Source organism: Orcinus orca, chromosome 16, assembly GCF_937001465.1.
Source record: "Orcinus orca chromosome 16, mOrcOrc1.1, whole genome shotgun sequence".
NCBI lineage: Eukaryota > Metazoa > Chordata > Mammalia > Artiodactyla > Delphinidae > Orcinus > Orcinus orca.
This window is the reverse complement of record NC_064574.1, coordinates 81,944,831-81,969,490: the sequence shown is the minus strand read 5'-3', so window position 1 is coordinate 81,969,490 and position 24,660 is coordinate 81,944,831. Positions and strand designations below refer to the sequence as shown.

The following is a 24,660-nucleotide window of genomic DNA, read 5'->3' as shown; positions in this document are numbered from 1 at the left end:
GGTCCCGCCCGGTCCCCGCGGGGCTGAGCCGGGAGGCCCCGCCCCCCGCCCACGAGGAAGTGGCAGAGCTGCGCGGGGCCCAGAGCCGGTTCGGCGCGTCGACTGCCCAGAGTCCGCGGCCGCGGCGCCCCGAGGTGAGGGGGCGCGGGAGCGGCCCGGAGGGGGGGGGGGGGTGGGCGTGGGGAGAGCGGGTAGCGACCTCATGCAGGTGGGGAGGACGCAACGAGGGGCCGCCGGAAGATCGGGGATGAGAAGGGCCACACGGGGCCCGCCTGGAGGTGAGGGGACACGCGGGGCACGGGCTGCGGGCGGGCGGCCTCCTCCGGGCGAGGGAACCGCAGCGCTCCCCACCCCACCCCCCGTAGTCTGCGCCCTCGGGGCGCCCCGGCCCGCGCGTCCGCCTCCCCGCCCCCCCTAGCCTCCCCCTCCCCCCCAGACTCTGCCCCGCCGTCGGTGTGCCCCGTTATTTCGGGCACGAGGGCCCCACGCCCAGTCACTTCCCCTCCGTCCTCCAGCCTTCCGGGTTGCTCCAGCCGGGAAATGAGCTGGCGCCCCCGCCCGCCTCGCCTCGCCTCGCCTCGCCCCTCCCCTCCCTCCCTCCCTGCCGGCCACCGCCCCCTTCCTCAGCCCGCCTCCCGCCAGCTGGGCCAGGTCCTAGGGGTCCGGTCCAAGGAGGGGCGGGCCGGGTCTGGAACGCTCCCTCCTGAGCTCCCGGGCGCTAGACCGGAGCGTTCTGAGCGGCGCCCCCCGTTGCCGGCGGCGTGGGGACCGCGGCCAGGGCCGGGACCTCGGGCGGTGACAGTGACACAGTAGTGACTGGCGTGAAGCCGCAGGAGCTAGCCTGGTGCGGACACCGAGGCTCTCAGGTTATTCCGGGCTGTCCCCCGGCCCCTCCCGCCTGGCGGGCAGTGTTGTCCGGTGGTTAAGAGCACCCCCGCCAGCGAGGTCTCCGGGACCAGAAACTGGTAAGAGCGCCAGCTTCTTCCATCACTGGCCACCGACCTTGCAAGCCACCTAACCTCTCTGGGCCTCAACTTTGCTTATCTGGAAAATGGGGAACTTTCAAGTTGTGAGGCTTAAATACGATCATGAGTGTAAGGCACACACAGGGACTAAACATGCCCTGTTACTGTCCTTGCTGTTATTTATAAGGCTTGCCTACATTTATCAAAGTGTCCAGGTGAACCTAAACTCTGAGATTGGGGTCAGAATCCCAAACTGTGCCATTTAGGAGTGGGGTGACTTTGAGCAAAGTTTTGCTTTTGTCTGAGTCTGTTTCCTCCTGTACGAGATGAAGGTTAAAACAAACACTGGAAAACTTCTTGGGCTTGTTTTAGGGTGTAAAAGAGAGAATGTATGTCAAAGTCCTGGGTAAATTCTGGGCATTTAAAGATGCCAAGTTGGTCCAGTGGTTAGGACTCCGTGCTTCCACTACAGGGGGCACTGGTTGGATCCCCTGTGGGGGAACTAAGATCCCCCAAGCCAAGTGGCAAAAAAAAAAAAAAAGCCAAGTAAGTTAGTTAATTACATAGCTAATTACATAAGTGTTTGTATATTATCCACATAGGTCTTATAACAACATGTTCATATCACTATTTCTCTTTCCATATTTGTAGTCATCTGGAGTTTTCTATCCTGTCACCATTTTAAAGAGGGTTATTATGAACATGTTTGCTTTAAAAAAAAAGTCGGCTATTTTTTTAGCACCAAAATGAATTTATGCCACCAAAAATGTTAACAATTTTTAAGTTCCTGTTTGTGTTCTTCTCTTCTGTTTGTTCCCACCCAGTTGGTTGGATTGAATGTTACCACATCGCCCTTCAGGAAGGCTGAACAAATTAGCAACAAATGAGAATTTCTCCACAGTCTGGCCAGCATTGAGTTTTATGTGTTTGAGGTTTTGTTTGGTTTGGATTATTTTAGCTGATGCTTTATGGTGCCTTATGATTATTTTCATTTGTGTTTCTTGACTTGATTTTGCCTGGTTTGTAAGACCTCAAGAGTGGAGCTGGTCCAGGATTGGCTGGTCTGTTGGGGTGAGGAGGGCTGTTCCACATACAACAGGAAGTTGAGTAACAGCTCAGCACGTGTGCAAAATGGCTTGCTGGCAGCTCCCTGGAGTGGCTGAGCTGGGTGGGGACTTCCCTGAGTGCCTGCAGAGCAGAGATCCTTGCTCCACGCAGCTCCTGCCTGGTTTAGCCTCCAATGCAGTCAAACCTCTGGGTTCAGAGAAGGTTGGGCCGGCGAAGCTTCTCTGAAAGCAAGAAAGAACCTACAGCTGGTGCCTCGTCCAACCCCAGACTTTTCTGGATAGAGATGTGGGGGAAACATGGGCGGAGGGCACCCAGTCAGTATGGAGAGAGTCAGAATTTGCACCCAGCATGTAAGAAAGAGGTGGGAGGCCTGAGACCGTTGGCTGGGCAGCTGGGGGCTTCGCCTGGCTTGCCTTGCTTTGGAAGGGAGCTGTTTTCTCCCCGAATCCTCAGAGGACCCTTTAGATTGACGATTTCCAAGTTTTTTGGATCATTGACGCTATCAGGAAAAAATCTTGAGCGCATACTCCCCAGTAAATATTTACAGATTGCATACATGTACCAGTGAAATAATAGGGCTGGTCTATAAGAAGTATACCATAAGACGGATGTGATTCATTCATGCAACCACATTCAAGAAATATTTATTGAGCACCTACTATGTGCCAGGCACTCTAATTGGTACTGGGGATTCATCTGTGAACAAAACAAATATACCTGTCCCCATGCAGCTTATGTCCACACCCCGGTACATGGTCCTTGGCACCCCCTGCCTGGAGACCCACGCCCCACCTTGGAGACCCAAAGCTCTTCCCAGCCATCATGCTGCTCTCCCAGCCCTGCGTGATCCCCCATCCATTCATCCTGAGCACCTACTGTGTGCCAGACACGGGGGAAGAGCTACCTGGAGCACAGAGAGATCCCGGCTCCAGGCTGGTGGGGGACAGTTAGAGCCAGCTGGGGGAGTTTGTCAGGGTTTGGCCCGTGCTCCCCCAGCCTCACTCTCTTTCCAGGGTGATGGGGGCACAGAGCACTAGACGTGGACTCCCAGTCCCAACGCCATCCTCAGGGCCCCTTCCTCTCTCTTTGTCCTTGACAATCAAATGGGTCCACAGTGCTGACTCACAGGGTCACAGCGATGAGTGGGTGGGTTTCCCGGGGCCATGGCCTCAGCCTGCCTTTGTCTCCACCAGGAGACACCGCTGAGCTGTTGCGTTGTCCACACTCAGGCAGTGCCCGCCCCTCGGTAGGGTAGAGGTTTCCCTGGGAATGATTAAGACATAGTTCCTGTGGCGGGGTGGCCTGGTGTGAAGGCTGTTTTCCTGGATCTGACCACACGGAATGATCCCATGATCCTGAAGCCTGCAGTGGCTGGAGAAGCCACGCCCCTCCCTGGGCTGCCACTTCCGCATTTGTAACCTGTGGGGGTAGGGAGTCCTCGGGAGGCCCTGCTGCTTTCAACCGCTTTGCAGAAGTTATGAAAAAGTTATGAAAAGGGGAAAACACGTCTTCCTCTCTCCTACCCCTTCCACCCGTACCCCCTCCCCCCTTTACAGTGTGGGTCAGTAGACTAGGGAGTATTTCTGTCTGAATTTATGCTAAAGTGTGATCGGCTGATAGGTGTGCTCTGAACCTGCCTGTCCCACTGTGCTGTGGTCATCTTTATCAGCCCCTCCCTCTCCCCCTTGAGAACCTTTGGGTCCCAGGAAACAATGGGCAGGGTCCCCAAGCCCTCTCAGCTGCGATATTGGCAAGTGTGGGGGCCGCTGTCCTCTGTATTGCCAGTGTCTCCATCTTCACAGCCTGGAACTCTGAAAAGTCCCTAGACAGGCTGTTAGAGCCCGGCCCACACGTCTGGACACTCACCAAGAGCCGACAAGGGGCAGAGATGCCCGGCCAGACAGTGTGCCTGGGACAGTTGGAGCTGGGAAATTGGGTTCTGCTCCGTCTGAGTCTAGGGTCCAGGGACCCCCTGGGCTTTTGCTGGGCCGCCTGGGGTGAAGGGGAGGGGGTGGTTGGCCTCCTGTGGAGTCAGGGGCCAAGAAGAACCTAGCTGGCGTTTGGAAGTGAGTTTCTTACTTTAACCACCACCACCCCGCCCCGCCCCCTGCCCCGTTTGTGACCTTGGGGAATGGGGGCAGGCAGAGCAGCACAGCTTAGTGGACAGGCCTAGGTGCTCCCTCCCTGAGGTGGAGACGTGGATGACCCCCACCCACCCAGCCCGGATGCAGCGGAAGTGCCTGGGGAAACCCCGTCAGGCCTGCTGACCTGGGCTCCGAGGCCACTTCCGGGGCCTTTGCTTTACACAAAGAGGCCTTATAAGGAGACAGAGGCTGGGGAGGCGGCCACTGTGGGAGCGGTGTGCTCGTGTGTGCATGCAAGGCTGACATGCGTGTGTGTATGGGAGCGGTGTGTGCGTGCGTGCGCGCACGTGCAAGGCTGATCGCGCGTGTGTGTGGCCTCAGCCTGGCTGTGTGTGTCCACCTTCTTTCTCAGCAAATGTTGCCCAGGGACCCACTCGGGGCCATGCTCTAGGCCTGCGGGAACAGGCGTGGTGGTCCCTGCCCTCTCTGTGCACGTGTGCGCGGTGGTCTGTGCCGCTTTAGGAACTTTCCAGGACTTCCTGCTATAAATTAAAGCGGGATTTGTGGTCGCTGAGCCCCGGAGTCCCCAGCAGTATGATGGACGGCACTGCAGCCTGACCCTCGTGCCTGGGCCGCAACTCAGTGCTGTTCCTCCCAGAGGAGTGTTGGTCGAGACCCCCGCTGGGGGCAGAGAGAGACCCCAGGGTTCCGGGGAGGTCAGGGCTCAGATCCAGGCTGAGGAGCGGCCTTCCTGGGGCCCAGCTCCAGGCCACAAACCTGCCAGTCAGGTGGGGGAGGTGACCGAGGGCCTGGGAACACCCACGTCAGGGCCACGTGACTCTAGCAGGTGGCTTCCCCTCCAACCGTAGCCCTCACATCCGTCATCTGGGGCTCAAGTCGAGAATACAGGAGGGCTTAGAGCTGGTGAGTGCAGCATTCAGGGAATGCGGTGTGGCTTTTTTTTTTTTTTACATTTAAAAAAATAACTTACTCTGCTGGACACTGATGGCAGTAAACAATTGTGTTCATCAAATATTTATCGAGTGCTTACTATGTGCCACGCATTTAGGCGCCGGGGATAGAAATGTAAACAAGATGGTCAGAAATGTGTGTCTCCATCAAGCTCGTTACTTTCCAGCAGGGGGAGAAAGACAAACGGGCAGGATGAATGAGCACAAAGTAACTCGCGGTCAGTAAGATTATCCCCTGGAGAAAACTAGGGCCTAGGGAGTGTGGAGGTGGTGTGGGAGGCAGCCTTGCTCAGAAGGTGGCCTTGGACACAGACTTGAATGGCAGCAGCGAGGGTGGGAGCTGTGCAGGCATCTGGGGGAAGAGCTTCGAAGGCCGAGGGAACAGCCAGTGAGAAGACCTGAGGCTCGTGGGCCCCTGGATTGGCCCCTGGTCCGGCCGGGAGGCCCACCCCTAAACAGGTGAAGCACGCCGGGTGCCGGCACATCCATTCTAGACAAAGCTCTGCCATTTCATGATCACCTACTATGTGCCAGGCGTGGTGTGTCGTCTTATTTCACCCTCTTAACACCTTGGCGGGCGGGGGACCGGATTCCTGTTCCCATTTGGCAGATGTGGAAATTGAGGTTCAGAGAGGGCGAGTGATATGCTGGGGTCACACAGCTGGTAGGCAGTGCTGCTGGGCTCTACCCATGAGTGGGAAGCTGAGGTGGGGAGAGAATGGGTTTGAGGAAGTGATGCTCTCTTTGGGTCTTTCCAGTTGAGCAGGACTTTGCCGCATAGAACAGGGGTGGACATTTGGTGGTGTAGAGAGACTAGCACGCTGGTGTGAAATGTGGACAGAACTGGCCTCCAAGGCACATCAGGCTTGGCCTTCCCTGCAGAGGGAAGGAACAGCATGTGCAAAGGCCAGGAGACCTGGTTCACTCCTGGGGAGCGAGAGTTTCCACCTTTGGGGAAACTGAGGCACAGATGATGAGTGATGGCCTGTCTGGGGCAGGGTCCCAGCACACCCCACTCATGGTAGTGGCTTCGCGCACACCCCCATTCCCCGCCTCCACTCCCAACCCCATCCTTTGTGTTTGTACCCTGGAGCCTCGGACCCATCCCATGAGAGCTGCTGTTTCATGAGGGAAACTGAGGCCCCAGGAGGGAAGCAAAGCGCTAGGCCAGAGTCGGGAGGCCAGGGTGGCCCCCTGGCTGCCCTCCCGCGAGGCTGGCTGGGCAGGGCGGCGCTGACCTGGCTTCCCTCTCTGTCTTGGGCACAGGAGCCGAGCAGCCATGGCCTATCACAGCTTCCTGGTGGAGCCCATCAGCTGCCATGCCTGGAACAAGGACCGCACCCGTGAGTACCCCCCCCCCACCATCGGATGCCGTGGGAAGCTGTCCCCCTGCTTGACCCCCGATCCTGAGATCCTGAGTGTTAGGAGGGAAGGGACCCAAGCAGGGCAGCCAGGCGAGCGGGCATCGAGGGTTGGAGGCGAGAGCACGGCCCTGCCTGCACCAGGCACTGCTCTGGGTGCCAGGACTGGGTGGGCACAACAGTGGGTCTGCCCTCTGCTCACGGCTACGGGAGGGTTTGGGGATGGGAAATGTAACCTGCAGTGAAATGAGCTCTGAGGAAACATGAAGGGTGAGGGGAAAGCGATGGAGCCAAGGCACTAGTTTAGAAAAGGGGGCCAGGGAAGGGCTTTCAGGGGAGGTGACGTTTGCATGGAGACCCAAAGGAGGTGACGGAGCCAGCGTGCGAAGGCCAGGGTGGGTGTAACGGCCCCGCGGTGGCAGAGCCTGGTGTCATCAGGAGCAGCAAGGAGACCGTGGCTGGAGCAGGGGCGGAGCAGGGGGCAGGGAGAGCTCCCGCAGGTTTGCGAGACTGCCTTGGGGACACTGGGGCTGGGGGATGCAGATGAGGGGTGGCCAGCCCCTGGGGAGGAATCCCAAGGGGGGCCCAGCAGGACCTGAGGCAGAGGAGGGGAGTGCATTAGCAGAGGACAAAGTGTTGCTCAGGTGGCCTGAGAAGGTGGGGAGTCATGGGGGAGCCTGGGCACGCATGCCTCCTCCCCACGCCCACCCGTCTCTCCTGCAGAGATCGCCATCTGCCCCAACAACCACGAGGTGCACATCTATGAGAAGAGTGGGAACAAGTGGGTCCAGGTGCACGAGCTCAAGGAGCACAACGGGCAGGTGACAGGTGGGTTGGGCTGGCTGGGGTCATCTTCCTGAAAGAAGGCAGGGGACAGGGCAGGGCTGGGCCATCCACCTACTCACTATGTTAGGTAGGATAGTTTGGGTTGCAAGTAACAGAACGCTGATTCAAAGTGGCTTAAGTTATAAAGGGATTACATTGATTGGTTTATGTTACTGAAAAACTCAGAAGTTTAAGGGCTTCAGGAAAGGTGTGATCCAGCAGCTCAGCATTACCAAGGACCCATTTCTTTTCAGTCTCTTGGCTTGGCCTTCCAGCATGTTTGCTGATAGCTGGGGGAGCTGTAACACCCCCAGTGAACTCCAGTAGTACCCCCTGGAGCAGCTTTCATCCCGATTGTGGCCTCTAAGGCCCCCCATGCGTACACTGTAGAGCCACCTCTGCTTGGATGGCTTCAGCCTAGTGCCTCCTCCCACCCCACAGGCATCGACTGGGCCCCCGAGAGTAACCGCATCGTGACCTGCGGCACAGACCGCAATGCCTACGTGTGGACGCTGAAAGGCCGCACATGGAAGCCCACGCTCGTCATCCTGCGCATCAACCGCGCCGCTCGCTGTGTGCGCTGGGCTCCCCAGGAGAACAAGTTTGCTGTGGGCAGTGGCTCCCGTGTCATCTCCATCTGCTATTTTGAGCAGGAAAACGACTGGTGGGTGCCTGGGTGGGGCCAGAGTGGGCTGGGAGGGACCTGGGGCTGCAGACCAACAGGTGGTGGGACAAGAGAGTCCCAGAAAGCACGGGACGGGGAGTCAGGACCCCTGTTCACATGACCCTGGGGAAGTGTGTCCTCTCTGGCCCTTGGAGGCGAGGCGAAAGGCTCTCTGCACAGCCCCCTGCCCTCCCACAGCTCTGTCTCAGTAATAAGGGCCCAGGCAGCACCCGGGCCGCCTCTGCAGGCATCACGCTAAGCCCTGCACACGTATTGGCACTGACCCACCCCCTTCCATCAGCCCCCTGGACTGGGCGTCTGCTGCAGTCCCATTACAGATGAGCAAAGGCCCTGAGGCAGATCACTCGCCCAAGGCTCCCGGCCCATCACACTCCAGGGCCCACTCACAAGCTCCCAGGCACGTCACGATCTTCTCCCCGGGGTCCCTGAGGGCAGAGGCCAGGTGGGAGGTCAGGCTGGAGTCCAAGAGTCGAGTTCAAATCCAACCCTGACCAGTTAGCGGCCTCGTGACTTCTCACTGAGCTGCCCCAGGCTTGTCGCAAGACCAGGGATGGCGTCCCCACCCTGGATGGGACCTGGCACGTTGCTAGCCTGGACCCAGGCCCCTTCCTCCTGGGATCTCTGTGGTCTACAGGGCCCAGTGGGAGCCTGGAGCCTCCGGGTTGGCGGGTGCCCACCTGTGTGTCCCTGTCTCCTCCCTACCTGTCTGCCTGCCGTGTCCAGGTGGGTTTGCAAGCACATCAAGAAGCCCATTCGCTCCACCATCCTCAGCCTGGACTGGCATCCCAACAACGTGCTCCTGGCCGCCGGCTCCTGCGACTTCAAGTGCCGGTGAGGGGGGCCCTGCCATCGACACAGGGACAGGGATCGGAGGGTGGAGGGGAGCTCCGTCCTGGGAGCCCCACGACCCACCTTCCAGACCAGCTCTGCTGTCAGCAGGTGACCTGGGGGCCTCAGTCGAGCTTCTGTGAGGTTTTGCTCTTTGAAGGGTCATCCCTGGGTCCTCTCTCCAGCCTCTGGGGAGTCTTAAAAGGATGTGCCCCTTGCCACCACTTAATGTCAGCAAGATTTCTTTTCTAGGCCCTCTTGTACTCATGAGAACCTCCCACTCCTTCAGCTTCTTGGCTTCTATCTGAGGGAAAATGAGTGGGTGTACTTTTTCACATTAAGGTATAATGACTGATAGGCTGGAACAAACCCTGCCTCGTTATCTTAAGGCCTGGAACAAAGAGTCTCCACCTGCCACTGGCTGGCTGTCACTTCTGGGCCCATTACCCCCCCCGCCCCCCCCCACCCCCCGAGTCTCCCAAGGCCTCCGGCTCCCAGCTCCAGGCAGATGGCCTGGGTTTCTGCATCTGCCCTGGGAAATGACGCTACAGCAGGCACCAGAGGCCCCAGGCACAGAGAGGAGGTCCTGATGAGGCTCTTGTTGGCACCCTGACCTGTCAGATGACTCCGGGCTGGCCCTGGGATGGCGAGTAGAACTGGTGGAGCTGGCAGGAAGGGGGGCAGGATTGGTTCACGGTGCAGAGCAGGAGGGGGGGCACATCCTAGGGGCTAGCCCTGGAGTGTAGTGGTCAGCGTGAGGCGGACAGGAGACGCCCTGGGAGCCACGTCGGCCGTGGATGGTCAGTCCTCAGGTGAGGGCCCCAAGGGTCCTGGGAGCTCCCGGGACCCTGAGCTGGGAGACCTCCTGACCCCACACCATTGCCCAAAGTGGGCACCAAGGCCCAGACTTGTCTGAGCGTGAAGATGCAGGTCACGGAAAGCCGGCTACAGTACCCTTGGACTCAGCCGGGTGCTCTGGCCTCAGCAGGCCAGTTTGGGAGAGGGAGTCCCTTGTCAGGCCCCTCCCAGACCCCCGGTCACCCCCTCTTTTGCCTCTCCCGGCAGGATCTTCTCAGCCTACATCAAGGAGGTGGAGGAGCGGCCAGCACCCACCCCGTGGGGCTCCAAGATGCCCTTCGGGGAGCTGATGTTTGAGTCCAGCAGCAGCTGCGGCTGGGTGCACGGGGTCTGCTTTTCCGCCAGCGGCAGCCGTGTGGCCTGGGTCAGCCATGACAGCACCGTGTGCCTGGCTGATGCCGACAAGAAGATGGCGTGAGTGCAGGTCACCCGAATGGGGGGCAACCCAGGCACCGAGCACGAGGGGCCGGTGTGGCTGACGTCTCTCTCTCACTCAGCGTTGCGACTCTGGCCTCTGAAACGCTGCCGTTGCTGGCCCTGACCTTCATCACAGAAAACAGTCTGGTGGCAGCGGTAAGGGGGCGCGGGAGCAGGGGCCGGTGACAGCAGGTCTCCCAGCGAGCCCCGAGATGCCCAGGCAGCCCTCTACTTGTCCCCCCTTCCTCCTTTCCTTCCTCCCATCCACCCACCCATCCATCCATATCTCTGTTGGCCAAAATAGGTTGGGTTATGCTGTGGTAACAACAACAAAAAAATCCCCAACTGCAGTGGCCTAACACAGTAAAGGTTTGTTTCTTGCTCCCTTTGACTGTCCAGCGTGGGCGCTGTGAGGGGGGCTCTGCTCAGTGCAGATGGGAGCTTTGTCTCCCGTGGAGTGAGGAGGGGAAGTGGAGAACTGGGCCCTGGATCCTAACCTTTCTGCTTACATTTTATTGGCCAATGAAAATGACAGGACCACACCTCCTCACTCAGAGAATGAGTGCTTGTGGGGGAGTGCAGTCCTGTGTGTCCAGAAGGACACTACTCTCCCTCCCTCCTCCTGCCCACCTATGTCAAGGCTCTTTTCAGGCCTCAGGAAACCTAATGGGGTCCCAGAGGGGGATCAGGCCTGCTCTGCCTAGACAAACGTCCAGCTGTGGGGTCTCTCCCAGAGCAGGTGTAACTGTCTAGGCAGGACAAGGCCCCCTGGGCTCCCAGGAAAGTCCCAGACCAGCTTTCTCAACTGAACACTGGCCCTGCTGGCTGAGGGGGCTGCTCCTAGGTGCTCAGCCCCGACATCCAGTCCCTGTTACTACACCTGGGGTCGCCGACTGTGTCCCCGAGCTGGCATCGGCTTCCCTGTGCTACACCCAAGCCCTGCATCCAGCCTCTGGGACCCCCCCGATTTGTGGCCGGGCGCCCCTCGGTGTTGCACCTGCCCTTCGGCCTGGGTTTCCCCGGGAGGAAAGTGGGGGCGCTCCAATGTCACCCTGCCCCTTCCCGCTGCAGGGCCACGACTGCTTCCCGGTGCTGTTCACTTACGACGGCGCCGCGGGGACACTGAGCTTCGGTGGGCGGCTGGACGTGCCCAAGCAAAGCTCGCAGCGCGGCTTGACGGCCCGCGAGCGCTTCCAGAACCTCGACAAGAAGGCGAGCTCGGAGGGCAGCACGGCAGCAAGCGGGGGCCTGGACTCACTGCACAAGAACAGTGTCAGGTGAGAGCGGGGCCGAAGGGCGAGCTCCACACCCACCCAGGCAGCGTCGAGGTGCAGGCCCACTTAGAAAGCTGGTCAGTCTCTTGAGATTTTGCATCAGGTGGGGCAGAGCAGTCAGCCTTGCTCTGCGTTTTCAGTTTTCAGGACGCACTGTGGGACCGTTCTGGGGGGTGGCCGGGCAGTGACTGGAGGGGGGAGGGGCGGAATGAAGGGTCTCGCAGCAGCCTCCCTGAGGAACTAGAGTGGAACCAGAGCCAGAGACTCCCGGATCCTGCCAGCCACAGGCGTCCACCCCAGGACAAATCAGAGGAAGCGTGGCGAGACTTTGACCTTGCCCCTAGGCTAGTTAAACCCTCCTGTGGCTGCCTGGCCCAACGTCTTCAAACTAAACTCCTCTGCCCGGCCTTCAAGGCTCTTCAGAACTAGCCCTGCATCCACTCAGTGCCATCTTCTGCTTCTTCTCCCCACCCTACTATGCTCCATCACTCTGATTCCCCCAGCATGTGTGCCTTCACCCCCTGCCCAGGCCTTTGTGCGTCCTGTTCCAGCTGCCCGGCTGCCCTGTGCTCCTTGCACAGGGACTACTGCTCGTCCCTAAAGCAGACTCAGGAGCCCCGTCCTGTTGTCCTCTGTGATCCTTCACAGCCCGGCCTCCTGGGCTGTCCCTGCTGGGCACACACACTCACACTCACTGGGGTGGGCTCCCCCAAAAGTTGGGGAGCTCCTGGAGGGCAGAGTGGGCCGGAGCACGGCCCAGGCACAGGCTGGGATCTGTAAAGCCCTCATCCTTTGCAGCCAGATCTCGGTGCTCAGTGGGGGGAAGGCCAAGTGCTCGCAGTTCTGCACTACAGGCATGGACGGCGGCATGAGCATCTGGGACGTGAAGGTGAGGCCTGCCCTCCCCCCACCGCCTCGCTTCCCCGCAGGCCGCCCATTTCTCCCTGGCAGCCACCTGGATGCCCCAGTCCTCCTCCTTCTTTCCCGCAGGGCACTTCAGTGGGGTGAGGGCTCCTTGGCATCTGGGCCTTGGCACCCTCTGCAGCACCTTCCTTTAGGGCTGGGATTCAAACCCAGGTCTGCCTGACCCCAAAGACCAGGTTCTCTGTCCCAGGCCAGGTCCCTGTGGGTGGGGTGTCTGCAGGACAGCTGAGAACCAGCCCGTCTTTTACTTGTCTCCTTCCAGAGCTTGGAGTCAGCCTTGAAGGATCTCAAGATCAAATGACCTGTGAGGAGTCTGTTGCCCTCATCCCAGCTGCTGAGGGAAGGGGGTCAGGGAGGCGAAGGATCGCTTTGCTGAATGTTTCTAGGGTACCAGTTCGGGTCCCCACAGGCTGCTCCCTCAGGTGGGGAGGGGAGGGGAGGGGAGGGGAGGGGCGGGAGGCTTACCTACTGAAGGAACAATTGCCTTTTTCTTAAAGAAATGCTTCCATTTATTGTAAAAAATGTCCCCAAAGCACTCTGCTGGTCATGAACTGCTTCAAAATGTGGAGGTAATAAAAATGCAACCGTAGACACGCCGGCCTGTGTGTCTAGAAGGAGAGGTTAGTTTGGGCAGAGCACTGGTAGCTTATTTTTGTTTGCCAGCACAGCTGATCCTTAAACCCAAAAGGCTGCCCCCAAATGGTTCCTTCCCTGCTGCAGTCCAGCCTGGGAGCTGCCAGGACCAGGTGTCTTTTCTGTCACTCATTCAGCAGTCAGATTCCTAGACAAGTGCTTGCACATTGTGGGCTGGTTCTGGGCTTTAGTGGAAACTTATTATTTCTCTATTTGATGTTTGCGGTTGGTTTCTACTAACTGCTCATCATTTTTTAGGACTTTTTTTTCCATTCCTATTTTACTCAGGTGTTTTTGTTTAATCACGTGCTTTTTTTTTTTTTTTTGCGGTACGTGAGCCTCTCACCACCACGGCCTCTCCCAGTGCGGAGCAACAGGCTCCGGACGCACAGGCCCAGCAGCCACGGCCCACGGGCCCAGCCGCTCAGCGGCATGTGGGATCTTCCTGGACCAGGGCACGAACCCATGTCCCCTGCATCGGCAGGCGGACTCTCAACCACTGCGCCACCAGGGAAGCCCTCACATGCTTTTTAGTTACCTGTTTACGTAACCATGGTTTTTCTTTTAGTCCAACTAGGTAATGAATTACATCAGTAGATCTAATTGTGAACTGTCCTCACATCTTCAGGACAAATGATACTTAAGGAAGCCCCCCCCCCCCCCCACTGTTCTAGGGCCTGTCCCTCAGGATAGTCTCCTCGGTGAGAGGAGACCCACTGATTCTTTTTTAAATCAGGAGATAAAAATTCTCAGTCCCCAGAGACAGCTCAGGCTACACAGCTCCCCTTAGTCTTCACCGAGTCCCTCCCTGCCTGGCGCCCATTCGCCTCTCAGGACCGCGCAGAGGGGACTGCTGTTTAGGAGGCGGTGCCCCTCCTGGAGGGGTGCAGAAGCAGAACAGGCGCCCACGTGACTGTGCTAAGCCTCGGCTTCCCCACTGCCATCCCACCACGAACAAGGTAATGCCTAGCAGTCATGCTGGGTGTTGGGTCCCTTACTCCCAGCCCTGAAATCCTGAGGCTGTCACCACCAGGGGGCACCAGGAGGACAGGACGCTATGTACTGTGCACAGGTCCCTGGCCCCTCCGGCCTAAGGTCCCCGCTTGATTAAAGGAGGGGAGGGGGCTGGCTCCTGTATCCTGAAGTCTCTCCCAGCTCGGATGCCCGGGGTCCAGTCCCTGTACCCGGATTGGTGCCACCCGAACCCTGGGGTGGGCCTGCCTGAGAGTGACACCTTGTCCTGCTGGGTGAAAACAGCCCAGGCATGGGGGCCCAGAGACAGATCACAGAACCAGAATTACGATAATGTCAAGTTTAATTTGCCAAATATACAAGTTGGACTTGTGGAGCATGTTTTGCCTGGGGGCTACACAGTAAACAGGTTTCTTGAAATGATCCATGGGCAGGGTTAAGAATGGGCCCGGGCCCTGGCCAGAGTCAGTCGGGGGTAGGGAGTAGGGTGGGAAGGTCAGGAGTGAAGCCTCAGTCAGAGGGAACTGGCTGGGGATGAGCCATGACCCTCAGAGACCCAGGGCCCTGGCTCCCAGGCGACAGCCCCCCAGTTGGGCGCCGGGGCAACACAGACAGGGGGCCGTCCATCACAAACTTGTCAGCAGCTACTGCGGCTCAACTGCCCCCTGCCCCGCAATCGACCAGACAAACGGAAGCTCTTCTTACCCCACCTCCCAGGCACCCCCCCCACAAGGGTTCTGAATTCTAAAAACAGCCAAAACATTCAAATGGTTACATATGAAATGCTGTCCTGCATCTTTCTGTCTCAAAGATAGCAGCTGCCCCTCCCCCCACCCACCATCCCCCCAAACGATTTCTGTGCCAAGATGAAGAGGAGCCGTGGGGGGCTCCTCGCCGCGAGGGGCTGCTGCAGTGGCGCCGGGGCACAGGGTGGGTGAGACACGGCAGAGGTCCTGGCAGCACGGCCCAGTTCCCTGCTATCTCCTCCCACAGGCCGTGCTACTTATTCAGGGAGAGCGACTGCATTCGTTTTCCTGACAAAGCTGCATCATCTTTTGCTGAGGAGCAGGAAGGGAAGGAGTTACAAGACAACACCACCCCTCCACATACACAGCCCGCACACCCCCGAACCATAATACAACTGTAGGTCTGAAAGGCCTCAGACAACATTTTGTGCAACTGGTTCAGCTGGCAGATGAGGAAGCGACCCAAAGAGAAGGGCCCGGACTGACGCCCTCCCCTGGAAGCCACCGGACCCACGTGTCCAGACATTCTCGTGGAGTCTGGGTGGCTGCCCCCTCCACAAAAGCCCACCAACACACAATCTACTGAGCAAATGGAAACTCTTCTTAGCCCACCCCCCAGGCAGAGCCCTGTAATTCCAACCTCTCCCCGTGGATTCTGAAGCCTGCAATCAGCAACATTCAAATAGTTACACATGAGGTCCTTTGCTGCTTGAGGTCTGTGAAAGGAGCTACTAGTGGGAAGTTGAGATTACTGGGTATCTCCAACGTGGTGACAATGCCCTAGGGCAACTGATTTCCCATCTCTAGGCCTAGAAAGCAGGACAGCAAGATCCCAACACACTCATGGCCCCCCACAGATGGAGAGAGGAGTGCATGAGGCCAGAAGGTCATGAGTCAAATGCTCCTTTAAAGCAGACCGGTTCCCCACAGCCAACCTGGCCTGGAAGAATCCCTACCACCTTTGGCCCCACTGGAAGGAAGGCAGGGGGGAAGAGGGACACCTGGGCCAGATATCATCTGTGACATCCAGCTGAAATATGAAATGCTGACATATGAAGAGCTACCCCAGGCAGCTCTCCAGGCTACACAAGACACCAGAGACCTTAGGGGAACCTTCTAGCCTCTAAGGTAGGTGCATCCTGAGGCCTCCCTCAGATGCTGTGGACAGTGCTCTGCTGAGATTCAAACTCACATCTGACTCCGCTGCTGCTGGACTCTCCTAGCATCCTGGGAGGTGGCGGGCAGGAACACCCACCTCCATCTGACAGTGAGAAAGGCAGGCAGACAGGCACGCACGTGCACATACACCCACACCGCCCTCCCCCCACACACGGTAGGCCTCTACCGAACAGTCTGACCTCATACCACTTCATGACAAGGACACTGAAGTGCAGGGCTTGGTGGCCTGTCCAGAACCAGTCAGGCTGCCACACCAGCGGCTCAAGACTTACCTTTCCTCTCTTCTTCTTTCTTCCTGGCAGCCTCCTCCCGCTGTTTCCGGATGATCGCCAGCCGGGCAAGGTCAGCCTTGGCTTGCTCCGTCTTCCCCGCTAAATGCATTTTCATGTAACGCTCTTTTGCTTTCTGCTTCTCGATTTCTTCTCTGTTTGGGTAAAATGGTGTCACAGGGGCCATCTTCCCCACCATTAGCAGCTGAGCTGGATGCGGGAGCCAGAATAAAGCCCAAGCACTCAGGCCTGGGCCCTAGCTCCATGTGCCCCCTCCTTGATGACACTCAGCAAACAAGCCAGCAGTGGCTGTCACTCTGCAACCTCAGAGGGGGTTTCACTGGTGAGAAAGAAGCTGCTGGAAGGGGAGACTCTTCAGCAGCCTCCAATCACACCCCAAGCTTGTGGGCCTTCCCCACGGGGTTTTCAGAGACCCCCCTCAGCTGTCACAGAGTCAGCACAGCAAGGTGGATTTAAATCAAGCAACCCAGTCAGGAGAGAAATCAGGGTGGCTTTTCCTAGTAGCTTTCAACCTCCTATAAGGCCCTTGGTCACCTGGTGGCCGTGAAAAGTCAGGGAACAACTTGTTAAAGACCAGCTGTGTGCAGGGCACTGTAGCACTTGGTGTGATCCTTGCACAGCCTGTGAGCGAGCTCTCTGCAGCTCCATTTTCACCTGGGACTCAGAGAGGACTGGGGCAGCTGGTGGACCTCCCTGCACAGTGCTGGACGGCACGGGTCCCCAGTCCCCTCCCAATCCCTATGGCCACAACATCAGGGATGGATGCAGGCCAAGAAGGGTCAGATCAGGCTGGATAAGGGAGGTATCCCTGGAGTGGGGTGCCCTGGAGGAAGGGGCTACAGCATAATTTCTGTTTTTCCTGCTATGCTTCCACTGGGGGAAAAAATTCTGTTTTCTGCTTTGTTTTGTGGGGGAGAAGCTTCTATAGGGCCTTTGGGAGAATGAGATGACAGAGAAATAAATACCGGAGCCAGAGCGCCCACCAGCCACTGGGGACCTCAAGAGCCCAGGAAGCAAGGGCAGAGGAGCTGGGGGCCTCAGCCCCGGGCCCAAGTCACAAGGCTCAGAAGCAGAGGTTACCTTTCTCTCCTTGAAAGTTCCTTGGGCCCATCCAGGTCCAGCTGTGTGACCTTTTTGGTTGTCTGTGCCACCCGGTTGGGGTTCTCAATGTCAATGAGCCCTTCTACACCTTTGCGCTTTTGCTAAGATAGGACAAGAAGCCGGCTGTCAGAGAAGTTTGGCCTGCAGAGCCCCTGAAGGCCACTCCCCATCTCCACATCCTCCTGGACTAGGACAAACTCCCGCTCCACCCCCAGGCCACGTGACTCCTGGCCCAGCCTCACGGTGGGAACAGTGCTTGGGTGTCTTCACCACCTGGGGAGATGCAGGGAGAGCGAGTACGGGTGACCAGAGCCCATCCTGTGCCTAGTCCCGGCCACCAGGGATCGTTATCCTAGTTTCACAGGCGGCAGAGGCCAACTCACAAGCTCTCAGCACAGAGAGTTACTCCCTCACTTCGAGCTCAGCCTCTGAAAGCAGTTTTCCATGGAACGCCATGCCTGACTGCAACAAGCCATGCTGGATCCCCACAGCAGGGTGGGCCAATCCCTAGCCATCCGGGTGACGGCGGGGAAATGGGACTTGGGAACGAGTCACACAGTCTACAGGTTTGGGGAGGCGGCACAAGAACCTGGAGCTCGCACCTCCCACCTGCCCTGGGGAAGTTCAGAAAGAAGTGAGAGCACAAGTGCTAGACGTAACAGGTTCGATCAAAGTTTCAGGCCCTGTCAACCCAGCTTTTCTCTTTAAAAGACCAGGGAGACAGCTTCCAAACGCCAGTTAATCTGAGCACTGCACGGAGCTCCAGGCACCTCTACCCAATCGGCTACACATTTACACCTCCACCCAGATACCTGACATCACAAATTTCACTTGTCTGAAACAGAACTGGAGACTCAGCCCTCACCCACCCCGTTCCTCCCAATCCTAAGGACAACCTTGTTTTTCTTTCCCTCAGCAAACCCCAATGAGTCTACCTCTAAGACATGGCTTGAATCTGCCCACTCCTCTCCACTGCCATTGCCACCAGCCTAACGCAGCCACAATTTCTCATCTGGATACCTGCTGCCGTCTCCCGGCTTCCACCCTCAACACCTTACAACTCACTCTCGGCAGAGGAGCCAAAACAATCTTTTAAAAGCAAATCTGGGGGCTTCCCTGGTGGCGCAGTGGTTAAGCATCCGCCTGCCAATGCAGGGGACAGGGGTTCGAGCCCTGGTCTGGGAAGATCCCACATGCCGCAGAGCAACTAAGCCCGTGCGCCACAACTACTGAGCCTGTGCTCTAGAGCCTGTGAGCCACAACTACTGAGCCTGCGTGCTGCAACTACTGGAGCCCGTGCACCTAGAGCCCATGCTCCGCAACAAGAGAAGCCACCGCAATGAAAAGCCCGCACACCGCAACGAACAGTAGCCCCCGCTCGCCGCAACTAGAGAAGCCCACATGTAGCAACGAAGACCCAACGTGGCCAAAAATAAATAAATAAATAAAATCTATTAAAAAAAAGAAAGAAGCGGGCTTCCCTGGTGGCGCAGTGGTTGAGAGTCCGCCTGCTGATGCAGGGGACACGGGCTCGTGCCCCGGTCCGGGAAGATCCCACATGCTGCGGAGCGGCTGGGCCCGTGAGCCATGGCCGCTGAGCCTGCGCATCCGGAGCCTGTGCTCCGCAACAGGAGATGCCACAACAGTGAGAGGCCCGCGTACCGGAAAAAAAAAAAAAGCAAATCTGGTCATCTCTGTCTCCTACTTCAAGGCCTCTGCCAGCTGCCCACTACCTACCACAATGAAACCAAAACCCTTCAACAGCTGCACAGGAGCTGCCCTTGCCAACCTTTCCTCCTTCATTCCTCACCACTCCACTTTGTACCAACCAAGTCACAGCCCCACTAGCCTCTCTGTTCCTTGAACTTGCCCAGGTTGTTCCCAGGGCCTTTGCCCTTGCTAACCTGGCTGCCTCGACTACTCTGAACAACAGTTTTCACACAGCTGGCTCCACCTTGCTTTTCAGATCTCAGTTTAAAAGTCACCTCGCACACACTACTCCAAGTACCCTCGATCACGGTCTGTCTTATTCATAATACTTCTGGCTGCTTGAAATCATACTGTTCATTCATTCCTTATCGTCTGTACCTCCCTATTACAATGTAAACCCTTAAGAGCAAGGACTCTGCCTGTACTACTGGGACGGGTAATGTTTGCTGAATGGATGAGTCTAGGTCCCAGGCCCCCCTCAGACTCAGTACCTGGTAATCATCTTCTTCATCCTCGCTCTCATCTGAGTCTAGGGATTTTTTCTCCTTTTTGGGGTCACCTGCAGCCCCATCTCCACCTTCTTCTCCTTGTTCCTCTTCTTCCTGTTTCAGAAATGGACAACGTGAGGTATCAAAAATGCAAAACAAACCCCCAAGACTGTGATCCAGCCGCCACCACCCCCAGACTGTGGACCTTGAGAAATCAGGCCCCCAGAAGGCTGCGGCCAAGTATGATTAGAGCCCCACTCTGCCATGCTGGCCTCCAGTGGGGGACCTGTGTCAGAGGCAGCCTCTCCACTAGGCTCCACAGCCTGGAAGCCAATTCCAGTCCAACCACCACCTTGTACAGCCATAAAAGGCCCTGCTCCTCTTCTCAGCCCAGGTACCTCAGACAACCAGGGTGAGCAGCTCGTCTCCTAGGGTCCAAAGGACGTGGCTGTGGGGCTGGAAAGCACAGGCCTGCTCAGCTTCCCTCCCGCTCTCCCTGCTGCCACGTGGAGCTGCCAAACTGTCCTTGCTGTCCTGGGCAAGGCCCCCTGCTTTCCACTCTCCGTCAGTGGCGGGCCAGCCACTCCAACCTGCCCACACAGAGGCCCGGCTGTGCCAGCTTCCCATGACAACACGCCGACAGGACGCTTCCCTCTACCTTTCTTGCCTCCCAGCCAAAAACATCCCTTACAAAAACCATGACCTTTGCCCCTTAGCACCTGCCCGCACACTCTCCAAGGTCCTGGTCAGCCTCTGGTTCCTCCACCAGGCCCTCCCCACCACCCCACGCCACCCCACGCCCCTCTGATGGGCATGAAGTGTCAGTCTCCCTGACACTTCACAGCCGTGCCCCTCATCCAGCCTGACTGTGCTCCCTTTGGCCCTTAGCCAGGTGAGGATCTAATGGTGTGGTAGGGACATGGACACCAACAATGGAAACACGTTCTGTTTCCTGACAGTGGGCTGGAAAAAGGACTGGGGGAACAGAATAGAGGGACCGCCTAAGCTTCGACCGGAGGGGGAAGGGTGGGAGTCACGGAGGAGGGGATGCTGAGCAAGGTCTGAAGGAACGAATGGCACTCTGCCTGCTGGGGGTGTGGGAAGGCAGGGGCATCATGTCACAGCAGGGCTGGCAGCAGTCCTGCATGGCTGGAGCACACAAGTAGGGGTGCCGAGAGCCCGAGCTGCAGACGGGCAGAGCTGGGCGAGGGAGAGAGGAACAGGAGCAGGAACACAGGACCACAAACAGAGACCCACCAAGGCACTCGCTGCTGAGTGGACAAAGTTCTAACTGATCCAGTCAGAGGCTGGCTCTCCTCCTGACTCTCAGCGGTTGCTCTGGGACTCCCATCTGCTACCTGCTGCCTGTCCCCTCCAATCGAACCTCAGGTGTTAGCTGCTTCTTGAGAATGGGTGGTCCTTGCCTGGCCTCTCCGGATGCCAAAAGCGCAGGGTGCCGCCCTGGGCTACTGGAGTGGCCCGGACAGGCACGTACTCACCCTGGCCTTCTGCTTTTCAGCCTGGAGCTGTGCGTCGATCTCCTCGGGGCTCGTGTACTGCCTTGCCCGGCCTTTGTGGCCTCCCTTTCTCCCTGCACAAGGATTGGCAGTTTAAGAAGGTGGGAGGGAAGCAGCTTCCTTGATTGCCCTGGGCCCCAGGCTGTGTGCTGCTTGAGGTGCTCTCAGCAGAGGCTGCAAACCTCAGGTACCCCTCACCAAGCACCACCCAAACCTGTACCCTTATGTGTTCAAAGGGACAAAAAAGGAAACACACAATCACCTGATGCAGTACCAAACCATGTACTGGATGTAGGCTCCCACAAATAAGACCTGAGGGGAGGATCTGGGGGAGGGTGCACCACATGGAGTGACTGGCTAAATCCCCTGGTCCCTTTATCCAAACACAGTGGACTCAGATGCAATCATGAAGAACATGTAACACTCGCCCCTGCTGTCACAACAGTGCTCTTTACTTGCAATGTTCTGTCATAGCTATGGGCTCATTTCATCCCCAGATTAAACCTATGGCACACAATCACGGCTGGTCCCACTTTATAGACAAAGGAGACTTGAGAGTAAAGCAGAGTGGGGAAGAGCACAAATGTTGGGGTCCAATCCTTGAGTTCAAATCTCAGCTCTACCACTTAATAGCTCTGTGACTTCCGGCAGGTACTTAACCTCTCAGAGTCTCAGCTTCTTCGTCTGTGTCCCTACCACATAGGGTTGTTGTGAAGATGGATTTGTTAACATATGTAAAGATGTTGGCACAGTGCCCGGCACTGGACAAGCACCACAAAAATGTCTGCTATGACTGGTACTCTTCTAATATAGCACCTGGTGTGGAAAAAAAACAAAGCCACTGGTCACATCGGCGATTTACTACAGGTGTCAGGGAATATAATAAGATACTTCACGTTCACCTAAGTCATATGTATGGTAGAAAGAGAAAACTTAAAACCTAGAAAGGAAAAATTTCTCGTGCTTGGACTAAGAAACACAACTGGCAAACAAAGCTATCTAAAGTTGAAAATAAAACTGACTACCTTGTAAGAGTAAAAAATGTGACTAGCAATTAAAGTTCATCACAGATAATCAGTTTTACAGTCTGACCCTCTTGAGCCAAGACACTAGACTGACCCCTGCTAAAGCCATCAGCCAGTTTTACAGAAGGGTGGCACCCCCTCAGCTGGTCCTGGAGAACGCTGGGGTGGCTGTGGCCTGGATCCATTTCCACCTCTCCTGGAAGCTGCAGCCCACCAGGTATCTCGTGACTCTCTCACTGAGAGCAGAGAATCTGTAATTAGTCAGACAGAGCTGCTCTGGACTCCAGAGCCAGTAGCAGAGATACTGGCGTCCCATGATTTCATAAACAGCAGCTGCAGAGCCATAACTGGGCTGCTGCAGACCACACCACTCATTTTTAATGACTACCCAGGGTTCCCAGGGGTGTCTCAGTCTATGTTCATCAAAGTCCTACTGTGAGAGATCAAGTTTGCCATCCAAAAAGTCAACATCTTTTCTTGCCCTCTTAACACTCTAAGTAACAGGAACAACTCAAAATTGACTACTATAGGTTCTCATCCCCCATGCTTGGCTATGCGATAATGATCTTAGCTTGGTCTACAGTAACTCTTATCAGAAACTTTCCATGCCTTTAAAAATGCTTCACAGGGGGCTTCCCTGGTGGCGCAGTGGTTAAGAATCCGCCTGCCAATGCAGGGCACACGGGTTCGAGCCCTGGTCCAGGAAGATCTCACATTCTGCGGAGCAATTAAGCCCGTGCACCACAATTACTGAGCCTGTGTGCTACAACTACTGAAGCCCGCGTGCCTAGAGCCCGTGCTCCGCAACAAGAGAAGCCACTGCAATGAGAAGCCCGTGCACTGCAACGAAGAGTAGCCCCCGCTCGCTGAGACTAGAGAAAGCCCGCGCGCAGCAACGAAGACCCAACAGAGCCAAAAATAAATTTTAAAAAAAGCTTCACAGGTTTCATAACAGAAACAAGAGTTGGTCCTTGGCTCTTGGAGAATTTTATACTGTTACTTACATCTTCATGTTCTCTCTCTCTCTCTCTCCCTTTTTAAAATATTTATTTATTTGGCCGCGCTGGGCCTTTAGTTTCGGCATGTGGGATCTAGTTCCCTGACCAGGGATTGAACCGACCCCCTGCATTGGGAGCGCAGAGTCTCAGCCACTGGACCCAGGGAAGTCCCTTCATGTTCTCTTTTACTTTTCAAGCAAATTAACACAAGCAAGAAATGTAAACCTTATCTGCCCATAAAGCTTTCACAAGCCAAAAAGCCAAGTCGTTTAAACAAGAATCCATATTTAGGATTTTCTAATTGTAACCTCCAACCTTGGCTCAAAGCATCTATTAAGTAGGACTCTTAGAACCAGAATTCTGGAGCCAGAAGGTACCCTTAGTATCCCTCCTTCTGCAGAACAGGAGACTGGGGAACACAGAGAAGACAAGGCTTTTCCTACCACAGAATAAACCAATAGAGACCTAAGTTTAAAGAGATTCAGCTCTGTAAACCCTGTGGGCTGACGCATCTTAACCAACGTAACACACGAGCAACCAATATCAACGGAACATCTGTTCTGCGCCAGGAGCCAGCCAGGCACGGCGAGTGCTCTAGTTTTACGATCCCGACCGAACTCTCCAAGCTAAGGGTTATTTCCAGATGGGGAAAACAGGCTGGAAGAAGTTAAAGAACTTGTTCAAGGCCATAAGGTTAGACAGTGACACAGCTGGGCTTCGGGTCGAGCACTATTGACCTTAAGGGGGAAGCAGATAGAGGATGGTCTACAACGTACTGGGAAGCCATGGATCCTTTACGCTCCTGGCCAAGGAACTGGCAAAGTCTAACGACTAACAGTAGTTAATTATTACTGGGCACTTAGTGACTATCCAGCACCGCGATGCACTCTCCACATGGGTTACGTAGTTAAAACCTCGCGTCAGTATTGTAAGGCAGGTACAATCACAACCCCACCTGCAAGTGAGAAAATTAAGACTCGGGGAGGTTAAGCGACTGGCTGAAAGGCACAAATCGAGCCGCTCGAATAGGGCAGTCAAAACTAGGTCGGCCAGGCTGAAGAGCATCAAGTTAGGTCGCAAGAGGCAGGCCTGGCTCGCCCAGAACCCAGGAGGACGCACGTTTTACGCGCGAGGCAGGCGGATCCGGCACTGGCGCGCGAATGCGGTGACTCAGTCCCCGGCGAGCCTGAAAGTGGGAGGAAACTTCAGAGCCCCCAGGCCGAGAGAAGGGCGCCCTAGATAGGCCTTCCGGATCGCCAAGGACCCAGAGCCTCCGAGTCTCCTCAGACCCCCGAGGGAGTGGCTCGAGGCCACCACGCTCTTCAGTTTCCCCAGCGGGACAATTGGGCTTCGAGGCCCAGGCCTGGCCCTCAGCCCGAGCAGACGTCCTCCCTCTGTGCCGCCCTCCGAGGCGCCCGCGGGCTGAGTGGACAACAGGAGCTGGACTCGGGCTGCTCCTCGAGGCCCGCGGGCCACACGCGCCCGCCCCTCACCTCCTTTAGGCATCGCGGCTCCGGCGGCTGCAGCGGCGGCGCCTCTAACTGACACCGGAACCGGAAATACTTCGGGCTCGACTTCTTCCGCCCGGCCAGTTCCCCTCCGACCCCGTCCCCACTCAGCCAGCCGACGCCGCCGACGTCGGCGCCGCTAGGACCGGGTACCTCAGTGAGGCAGGACTGTCCCACGCACCGCCTGAGCCTAGGCTCGCACGCGCGCTGCTGGGCAACAGAGCCCCCAGCCC

General features: G+C 57.0%; 2 protein-coding genes and 1 long non-coding RNA gene across 6 annotated transcripts in view; 2 read left to right on the top strand and 1 right to left on the bottom strand.

Moving 5' to 3' along the window:
• PDAP1 (PDGFA associated protein 1) overlaps positions 1–24,561 on the bottom strand; it is a 29,233-nt gene extending 4,672 nt beyond the window's left edge. Inside the window, exons 1-7 of one of the 3 annotated variants that reach the window (XM_033426582.2) lie at positions 24,413–24,561; positions 20,879–20,970; positions 19,383–19,493; positions 17,161–17,282; positions 16,063–16,214; positions 15,804–15,872; positions 13,185–14,923 (exon numbers count right to left, since the gene is read on the bottom strand). In XM_033426582.2, coding sequence (XP_033282473.1) covers positions 14,865–14,923; positions 15,804–15,872; positions 16,063–16,214; positions 17,161–17,282; positions 19,383–19,493; positions 20,879–20,970; positions 24,413–24,425 — 618 coding nt within the window. In that variant the 5' untranslated portion in view covers positions 24,426–24,561 and the 3' untranslated portion in view covers positions 13,185–14,864. Of the gene's footprint in view, positions 1–13,184; positions 14,924–15,803; positions 15,873–16,062; positions 16,215–17,160; positions 17,283–19,382; positions 19,494–20,878; positions 20,971–24,412 lie in introns of those variants that run through there. The other 2 variants (XM_004268912.4, XM_033426583.2) reach the window with 2 other exon arrangements.
• Positions 2–12,849, top strand: ARPC1B (actin related protein 2/3 complex subunit 1B). 2 transcript variants are annotated; one of them, XM_004268913.3, is made up of 10 exons: positions 2–134; positions 6,355–6,431; positions 7,173–7,277; positions 7,716–7,938; positions 8,683–8,790; positions 9,853–10,059; positions 10,143–10,218; positions 11,134–11,339; positions 12,135–12,225; positions 12,523–12,849. In XM_004268913.3, exons 2-10 carry the CDS (start codon positions 6,368–6,370, stop codon positions 12,559–12,561), a joined length of 1,119 nt encoding a protein of 372 aa, XP_004268961.1. In that variant the 5' UTR covers positions 2–134; positions 6,355–6,367; the 3' UTR covers positions 12,562–12,849. The 2 variants fall into 2 exon arrangements, with proteins under 2 accessions (XP_004268961.1, XP_012388173.1); XM_012532719.3 differs by lacking the exon at positions 2–134 and adding an exon at positions 677–965.
• Positions 22,319–24,660, top strand: part of LOC125961438 (uncharacterized) — an 88,655-nt gene continuing 86,313 nt past the window's right edge. Inside the window, exon 1 of the long non-coding RNA XR_007472168.1 lies at positions 22,319–22,606. This is a non-coding gene — a long non-coding RNA (uncharacterized LOC125961438). The remainder of the gene's footprint in view (positions 22,607–24,660) is intronic.